The 9,381-nt window shown below is 42.5% G+C and overlaps 1 protein-coding gene across 3 annotated transcripts; it reads right to left on the bottom strand.

Moving 5' to 3' along the window:
• Positions 1-1,631: 1,631 nt before the first annotated feature.
• Positions 1,632-9,084, bottom strand: LOC109974277 (carboxypeptidase Z-like). 3 transcript variants are annotated; one of them, XM_020624402.1, is made up of 11 exons: positions 8,648-9,084; positions 8,165-8,194; positions 7,231-7,605; positions 5,558-5,782; positions 5,239-5,468; positions 4,445-4,612; positions 4,139-4,297; positions 3,463-3,598; positions 3,171-3,310; positions 2,848-2,947; positions 1,632-2,326 (listed from the first exon to the last, which is right to left on the bottom strand). In XM_020624402.1, the coding sequence occupies exons 1-11, from the start codon at positions 8,724-8,726 to the stop codon at positions 1,968-1,970; spliced, it is 2,001 nt and encodes a 666-aa protein (XP_020480058.1). In that variant the 5' UTR covers positions 8,727-9,084; the 3' UTR covers positions 1,632-1,967. The 3 variants fall into 3 exon arrangements, with proteins under 3 accessions (XP_020480058.1, XP_020480057.1, XP_020480059.1); XM_020624401.1 differs by having other exon boundaries at positions 5,558-5,785; positions 8,648-9,083; XM_020624403.1 differs by lacking the exon at positions 8,165-8,194 and having other exon boundaries at positions 5,558-5,785; positions 8,648-9,083.
• Positions 9,085-9,381: the final 297 nt, after the last annotated feature.

The raw sequence follows: 9,381 nt of genomic DNA, 5'->3' as shown, positions 1-9,381 counted from the left end.
AGGGCTACTTTCTCAGCCTCACCAAGTAATTGGTGACCCAGCACTCTACCCAGAAAAGCACACAGGGTTAGGTCCTAAACATGGGATTGTAGTATATTCACTGAAAAGCATGTGACAAGTCAGTCCCTCATACAGAGCTGCTCAGGACTGTCTGACACACTGTTTGGTTTGGCTTCGACTTCAGTCCTGTTATTCTGTACCCTCTGACACAGAGGTTATTGTGGCATTCAAGCTTCCACCTTCCTGAAATGTGGTTAATTTGTGGAGCAAGCTTTTCTCACCTGTAACCATATATATAGTTTGTCCCTACAGTGTCTCCTGAAATAAAGCCCCTGTGGTAGCAGGTGTTCCTTCGACTTCATAGGTACAACAGTAAACACAAGTCATGATCTGATCAGGTTTAAGCACAAACCTACTTGGTTGTTCTCCAGGTCTTTCCACAGTCACTACTAACCTCTAGCAGTTTATACATATACTACACTATCAGCTGCATTTCTCAACCTGGCTTTTGTTTTCAATTACTCTTCAAACTAAGTCTTCATCAGTGTTGTAATACTCAAGTCCAGGACTTGGATTCTAGTCTTTTCAGGACTCGTGACTCAATTTGGACTTGAGCACTGGTAGCTCAAGTCTTCAGCATTGACTATATTCAGACTGGAAAGCTGGAGACTCGGAACAAGGCAGCAGGGGAAGTTCCAGCTTCAAATGATCCACAGTGTAGTTTCATATTGTTAAAAGCCAACAGCTGATCTTCATCTGAACATGGTGAGGTGTATAAAGTGTACAGGAGGTTACCTCAAACCGGCAAGCAGCTTTTTCTACAGCTGCCGTTGTAATATTTCCTCCATTATTAGGGAGACCATCCTCCTTGCTGTGACAATACTGATTGTGCCTGTACAGAATATAACAAACCCCAGTACCTGAAGCAGATTCACAGGGAGTGGACACCGACACTGCTGATGCCGTCTGCCAGTCTACTGAAAGCTCTCCACAGAAGCTTGTGTGTTACTGGGACAAGCTGTAGAAGGTCTGTCTCCTCTGCTGATTGGCTGAGCGAGGTTGGTGCCAAATCATATGTCTGTGTTTTGTAAATCCCCTGAGAAGCCTGGCATTTTTTTTCACTGACTTGTCATCTGTCAAGTATTCCACAAAGCAGACTTTTCTTTACGATTCTGTAATAATATTCCTTGACCTTTAGGGCTAATTTGCTTTTCCCAGGCTTCTTTCATGACCTCAGATTAAAAAAAAAAAATTCTTAAGAGCTATTCTGTTTTTAAGATCTAGGACTTTACTAGACTCCGGGGCAATCAATGGCGTCGCACGCTTTACTCCATGTTGTATTACTTTTTATTGTTGTGATCTTGTGTCATTGTGATTTTTCTATGTGAGGTTGTGTTTACTCCTAAAGTCCCGACTCAGCATCACACTCATGTCACACCTGCACAGTAGTACTTCTGGTGTTTCTATAGATAGTAACTGTGCAGGACACTGTAGTTTGCAGTAATTTGATTCAGCCTGCCACCTAGTGGCCACCTGCTTTCATTACCTACTAAATTTCAAATGAATGAACATGGTTTGTAATGTCTGAACTTTTCCAACAGGAGCATGTAGCTGGAAAGAGTCGCACTGTGGCAATTTAAAAGTCCTTTATTGATGCTCTAAGATTGTTGTGAAATACATTAGCCTTTAACATCCTTGATATTCATCATGGTTGGATATTGAAGCTGCGTGACTGTCAGGACATAAGCTACCATACTTAAAGCCCACAGTTAAACGCCATCTGACTGTAACTGTGGATGAAAGGTGCTAGCAGTAGGATGTCATGACCCACTGAGCAAAAGCACATAAGCTAATGTGGAAGGTCAGCTAGCTAGCTTTACACTTTTCTGCTGTGCAACAACAAAAAGCCTGACTTGTGTGTATACTGTCTAGAGAGAAACTACTCTTCCACCTTTCTCACTAAAGCTCTAATGGTGTTTTAGCAGCCAGGTGGGGGCGGGTCCACCCGGCTGGACAAAGTAGCTCCACCACCAGGGCTTCTCTGCTCTTTCCTCACGGTTCTGGCTGACATCGGCCGTCAGGATGTAGTGCCCGTACTGGTTATAAGGGTCAAAGTGGTCATAGGAGCCCAGAGAGAGGATGGCGTCACTCTCCTCCTGCATGTCCGGCTCCACGGCAGCTTTCTGCAGCACAAAGTCCACTCGGCCTGCCGTGTGCATGCGAGGAGGCAGGAAGACTTTCTTCACAGCTCTGGTGTAGCCCAGGGCTGAGGCGGTCACAATGTGGGTGCCAGGGGTGAGGAGGCGCCAGTAGTCTCCATTTTCAGCTGGCCAGGGAGGGAGAGTGATGGAGTTTATCATTTCTTTCTGAACAGGAGCACTTAACTAATTTACACATGAGTTTACTTACACTTAACCATTTGGGCATTTGGATGGAGACTCCAGTGATGCATTCATGTCATATGGGATGGATTATAGAAATGTTTACAACTTGCAAGCATTCACACGACTGGACAAATGAAGACGGTTCTGACCGTGTGATGGTTAAAAATACTGTGCATTCAGAATATAGCATAGTCTGGGTTCAGTTGAGCTGAACAATGGACTTCAGAATATTCTAAGATTTCTAGTTTGTATTTGTGATTCAGATACTGATATGAATGCTATTTACATGTCAGGTAACTGCAGTACAGTTATGTGACATAACAAAAAGCGCTACTGTAGTGCACTGTGTGGAACTGTCCAGTAGGATGCAGGACTAAAAGTCAAGATCAGTTTTATGATCTGTCTCTCACAGACCCTCTGGGCTTAGGGATAATTAAGGAGAATTAATACTGATAATTATTACCTGTGGTAATATCATGGCGTATTCCTCTGACTGATATCCGTGCACCTTTGATTCCATTCCCCTCCTCATCTTTGACGATGCCTTTGATACCTCGATGAGCCTGAGGAACAACACAAGACAGGATGAGCAAATCATTTCATATGCATGAATTTATATTTCAACAAAGACTTAAATACAATTCATTTAATACCAACTCCGACTTTAAATCCAGCCCTTACTGTCATTCACCTCACGTATTGTTTGGGTCACACTTCATGCACCCTAACACCAATAAGGCAACAAAAAACAAAAATCAAACCAAGTGGAACAGAGTCTGGACTTACTGCCTCCATGAAAGTGATCAAAGCTTCGTGGTTTTCATACCAGCTGTTCAACAATTCCTCCTGAGGGGGGAATTTTTCACAACCCAGCTCCACTGTCACCTCAAAACAGTTGGTGTGAAGATAGCTGAAGTCTTGCATACCTGACCAGAGATGAAACAAAGCTGCTTTATCTATGAGAAACTGGAGTGACCTAAGCACCACTTCTCTGATATTTCTGGTCTTACAATGACCTCTAGTGGCACATTAGTGTCAGGCGCCCTGTCGACTTTTGAGGAATCACTTCTTTACTCACTGCCTGCAAAGCTGGACCACTGCGCTCCATTAATGGTTCCTTTCTCACTGTGAGTATGAGACGATCCGCACCGGGCGTTTTCATTGGACATTGTTTCATGGGTGTCTGCATATGTTCTGGCAAGAAACTTGAAAACCTACAAAATAAAAGCCAGTGTTATTTTTCTCTTGTTTAAGGATAGATGAAAAGTTGGGCGTTAATTCAAGTCACACAATCAGTCTGTTAGTTCTGAGCTCATTCACTGGGGTTTTATCAGTTATCATGAATGAATTTATATCAATCCAGCCTAAATACTACAGTCTGTTGTTCAGGTTTTTGTTGTTATTGTAGTTTGTGTCTCGTTGTTGTTGCTTCCAGCAGCTGGTTCACAAATGTGACTTGATTATCACATTTCCTTTGTAGTGATCCTCTACATCTTATACATCCTGTATTTTTAGAAAATAATTTATATCTCAATTACAAAGTCCATCACTCCAGAGACTCCAAAGGGTTTGCATTAAAATGTAACAAAAAGTAATTTCAATATTTGCAGCCTTTGCTAATTAAAGTTTATCAAAACAAAGTTACTGAATGTTTTTATTCTTTTTTTTTTATTATTCTTGTATTTTGCAGATTCAATGCACTTTTCACTGGTTAGAAAAGAGACAGAAATCAACATGTGTTGGGGCTCGTTCACCTGATGATCCGGTGTCAGGGACAACATGTTGTGTCCCAGCGGGTGTTTGGACAGGTCATATGGGTAGGCCACCACCAGGTCGCCGCCATGGAAATTAGCAGAGAGCACAAATGGAATGGAGCGGATCCACTTCATCACAGCATAGGTCTCTGGTGCAACCTGGATAGCAGCGTTAAGACAGTATCCCAACCAAAAAACAAATCAAGTTTATTCCATTTCAAAAAAGCTTTCTCAACAGTTCTGCCTATTAAGCCATAAAATATTATTTGTTAACATCCAGTATATGGATAAGGATTCATCCTGTACCTTACCAAACCAGTAAGAGTCTGGGATTGGGATGTGGTCGGTGCGGTAGCCTTTCTGTCTGCGTCGGTTGTAGACGACAGAAGTCAAATCAGGGAAGTTCCTGTTCAGGTCGATGTTCTGGGCGTTGTTTCGACCGACATTCCAAGTGTCGTATCTGTGACCCTGAGACTACAACACACATTGAGCATCCACATGTTAATGAATCAGATATCAACCACAAACCACGATTTCCAGCTGACACACACTTCAGATAACTACAAACATCTCTGCGTCTTATATAGATATACAGTATATATGCATTCTTTGACTTTGACCCCATGTTAAGAAAACACTGCTGAAGTTTTATTTTCCTTTTGTCTTTGTCTAATATTTTGAACATATTTTTGTGGACTTATGATGACATCATTTTCCCAGTATCTATGTATGTGTGTGCACTTTTATTTCAGTTGAGCAGGACTGCCCATTAATCTGTCCATTTTGTTTCAATTAAGCAATTGCTTAGTCTTTAAGCTGTGAGAAAATAGTGAAAAGTGTTCATACAACTTCCAAGAGGCGAAAGAAATGTCGTCCAATTACTCTGATCAAGACTCACAAATCCATAAAGTCCACGAGATCCTCTGCACTCAAAGTTTTTATATATCTTAACAGCTAGGGTGCATTTCAAATTCAATTTAACTGGAACAGGGGCATTTAAGAAGGGTGGTTGGTTTGTTAAAGGTATCACAGAAGGACAAAGATGACTCTAAACCTAAACTCTAAACAGTACTTTGTCCTTTATGAATGTGACCACTGACCTCCTCATCATCACCGTAACTATTGTCCTGTACTCCAGAGACTGCCACCTCGTATCCATCGGGGTTCATTGAGGGCAGGATGTGGATGCGGGTGGTGTTGATGAGGGTCTGGATGCGCTCGTTCCCCAGCTGATACTCTGAGCACAGGTACTGAGCCAAGTAGATCAGCAGCTGGCGGCCCACCACTTCATTTCCATGCATGTTGCCAACATACTTCACCTCTGGCTCGACTGCACACATTTACAGTAACCGCTCTAACTTCCTTGACAATGAGAAAGGGTGCAGACTATGTCCGCAGACTTTGTTGAGCTCTACTTACGCAGTTCATGTTGCCCGGGGTTGTTTGAGAACTCGATCACCAGCAGCTCCTTGCCCTCCATGCTGCGGCCGATGCTGTAGGTTCTGGCTATGTCGGAGCATTGTTCCTCAGTTTTCTTCAAGGTACTGATCATCTGAGCGTTGGAGTGGTAGGGGAACTGTATCGTGGAAACGGGGTCCTCCGCAGGAAGAGCTTCCATGCTGGAGAAGGCGTCTACATCCTGCGCTGCTGTAAAGGAAACAGTTTTGATCAAGTGACATGTAAGATGTCTTATACAAAAACACCAACTGACTGGTTAAAGTGATAAAACCTGCTGATGTCTGACTTCATGTTTGTTCTAAACCATATCGTCTTCTTCTCCTTCCTCATTCAATTACCTGTGACTTGTGAAAATTAAGAATCGTTTTCATTAGCGATTAACCTGCTCATTATCTCAATTATTTGATTAGTGAAATGTTGATGAGACCACTAACCTAACATGTCCATGTCAAAATACTAAAATACTGCAATAATAAACATCTAACTGATGGTAAAACACTGCCTAGGTAATGACTAAGGATTAATTTAATAATCAGTTCATCTACTGATTATTTTCTCAGTTAATTGATTATTGTTTTGGACAGATGCCATGACACAATATCCCTGAACCTTAACCTCTAGAGTCCTGAGCTTTGGAAACCCAAGCTGTGCGGTCCTCATATGAGGACGCAGGGACTCTAGAGGTTATGGTGACATCTACAAATTGCTAGTTTGGTAAGCAGCAAATGCACAGATTTCAGAGCCTGGAACCAAAATGACACATTTACTGCTTAGTCGACTTGTTCCAGCTGTAGCCTGTCACTCTGCACACAACATTTAATGTAAGGCTGCACACTGCGGATCCATTCCACTGACTGACGTACTGTTAATGTTTCCATTTTCTGGGATGTTGCTGTCAAAACAAGAAATCCTGTACAGCATTAATGGGTGAAGAGCTTGAGGGCACGTGATACTGAAACAGGAACAGTGAGTTTAAAATTAATGTACATATGGAAAACATTCCAGAGATTTAACACGCTGCCAGACATCTGAACCACATTCTGTTTGGTGGAAAAACTTTAGCAGGACAATAAAAAGAAGTGAGAAACTTCAATACAGAGCTACAGGTTAAAGCACCATATTTCATTTCACTGGTGAACTTTATGACCGTGTAATTTTTGAAGGTTCACCAGAATGATGCGACTAAATGCTCAAAATCAAACTGTGTCCGTGCAGATGTTTGTGCCGATCGTGCTCTCATGTGGCTTGCACATGATGCTGTTGTGAGAAGCAGCAGAATATCTTTTTTTTTTTAATCAATTTTGGAAAAGATTGTTTTTTTGGTGTCTTTTGAAAACACTGCCAGGCAATGTTGTGGTGCATTAGTGCAAAGCTAAGCTCCTACTGAGTGCTCATGCAAACAGCCACAGGCCTGAGTGAAAGGGAGAGTATATCTGGGGGACTAGGATGCTCCAGTTGGATTTTATTTTGAGGTGAGCCACATGAGCATGTGTGCTAACCAGATGTCTGCTCAATGAAACAGAAAGGACTACACTTCTTTCAGAGGAAAACAAGGTGGTTAAAACCAAATTTAAAATGACACAAAGAGTCTTATCCAAAACAAAGGTCACAGTCATGTTGACCTGATTTCTCACCACTGAGGCCCTCCAGGGGGTCAAAACAACCCTCTTGCTCGCCGACGAAAAAGCGGTCACAGTCCAAGAAGTAGGGCCAAGCCATCTCTATCGCCTCAAAAGCATGGCTGCACTTCTTCTGCACCGCCTCACAGGCGGTGCGACAGGGCTTCAGCACCTTCTCCTTCTCGCAGCGTGGGGCCAACACAGAGCAGCCCAGCATGCGGATTTCAGGGCTGCACGCTCCACCGAGCAGGGATTCAGCCACACTTAGGAGGAGGTACTCGGTGCCCGCCTCGGCATCTTCACGGGTCTTGTGTCCAAGGATGTTGGGGAACATGGTCTGAGTGTAAGGCATGTCGTCGCAGTAAGACAGCAAGACATCTGTGCATTTGGCTGAGGTTAAAAAAATAAAAGAAAATTCAGACAGTTCAAAGAATTTTCAAATTGAAGAATGACAACAAGCAGAAAAATGAGAAAACAGACAATATTAACTTTATCAGTCTTATTTGAGCGATCAGGTCATGTACATTTAATCATGAGCCTCACTGTGCCATCTTCAATCATCTGCTCCCAAATATTTCTATTACCTCTGGAAATTAGAATTTGAATATTTCATTGAACCATTGATCATCTAAAAATACACATGATGGTCTTATGGCTTTCGGACCAGATTCCATTAAGACTACACCCAGTGTGACTTATGAGCTCATCCTTTTTGTTGTTAAAAACACTGACTCCAACCAAACGGATCTAACTGCACAGACACTTGACCCTCAGGGACGGTGGGGTCAATTTAGGGACCAAACCTTCCCTAATGTCACAAACAAATGAGTGGTGTTAGGTTCAAAAGTCTAAGGACATTTGTGAGCTAAACAAACCTGAGATGTGATCAGCTGCTACCACAATGACAAAGAGCTCACACAGCTCGTCCTCCAAGCTCAAGGGTACTTACGTTTTTCTTCCACTGTTGGTTTGCACAGTCCTGCAAGACACATGTGTCATTAGCTGACACTAGATGGCAGAGTGGTTTATTGTAGAGTGGTTTCAATAAATGCTTTACTCTGGCCTATAAAATACTCTGCTGGTCAACTTGTGGTCGTGCTGCTGCAGCTCTCTGAAATGTCTGTCTGCTATTAAAAGGAAGTCGCTAGTGTTCCCACATTTTATTACAAGTTTATAAATCATTAAGACTGTAAAAGCCTGCGTTCAACCAGCATATTAATATCACGCGAGAAGGCAAAGGCCAACACGTAATCATATGCATAATCATTTAGTATCTTTAAGTTGTAAAGAAGTATTTTCACAAGTTTTACTGCAGCAACATCAGTTCGTGCATGTCCAAAAGTCCAGAAACTAGTGAGAAATGCCGTGTCCAATGTAGGCTGCAGGTCAGCATAAGAATGAAGAATGTAATGATATAAAGTAGAAAAACTACCTGGAAATCCGGGGTGACATCGCGGAGGCGCGCACGAAACAAGCACCAGCTGCAGCAGGATCAGCAGCATGATGCTCATTTTCCGTCACTTATGTTCCGTTTCGATGTGGCACCTCACACACGCAGGCAGAAGGTGTGTGCGTTTGAATTTCCTCAAGTCTGCAGTAACTCCGCTTAAGTTTCCTTAACGCCACTTTATTACAAACAGTACGGTCAAATATCAGGTTACATTGGAAACGGCTCTGATTTTTAGGGGCGCGCACGAAAATGTTAACTTTCAGAACATGACGCAACTTCACGGAAATAGAAAGTGAACTGACAGGCAGCTTGTAAACATGCTTTGCCTCTTCCCTTACTTTTGAGTATACTGGTAAACTTTTTGTTCCAGGACGGTTTTGAGTCTGGATTCAAGTGAATGAACTTGTGCCTTCTTCAGTCACATGACACTATTTGTCCAATAGGGTGCTCGCCAGGTGTTTGATTGGCAGGAGAACAATGATTGGCACATGTTCTTTAAAGGTGCTTGTTGGGGGAATGACATAAACATTACAAAAGTTCAATATTAGCAGTTTTCTCTTTACTTGTCCTACTTATAAATGTTGATGTGGGCTAAGTCTGTTAATGCTAGCTTTAGACTGGAGGCTGCATTTTTAGTCTGTTGCAACCAGGCACCCACAGTTTACATTGTCACCAGAATGGGTAGGGCAAAGAGAAGTGACCGGTGGATAATGGCA

This window comes from Monopterus albus, unplaced genomic scaffold (genome assembly GCF_001952655.1).
Source record: "Monopterus albus unplaced genomic scaffold, M_albus_1.0 scaffold326.1, whole genome shotgun sequence".
Lineage (NCBI taxonomy): Eukaryota > Metazoa > Chordata > Actinopteri > Synbranchiformes > Synbranchidae > Monopterus > Monopterus albus.
This window is presented reverse-complemented; position numbering and strand designations above follow the sequence as displayed.

Bases quoted from the DNA above. Each gene is read 5' to 3' on its own strand.
- LOC109974277 (XM_020624401.1), bottom strand. From the start codon at position 8,726: ATGAGCATCATGCTGCTGATCCTGCTGCAGCTGGTGCTTGTTTCGTGC. The intron at 4,298-4,444 runs GTACAGGATGAA...GCTGCTATCCAG, and splicing joins ACTCTTACTGGTTTGGTAAG to GTTGCACCAGAGACCTATGC. The intron at 2,327-2,847 runs GTAATAATTATC...CTCCCTGGCCAG, and splicing joins ACGCCATGATATTACCACAG to CTGAAAATGGAGACTACTGG.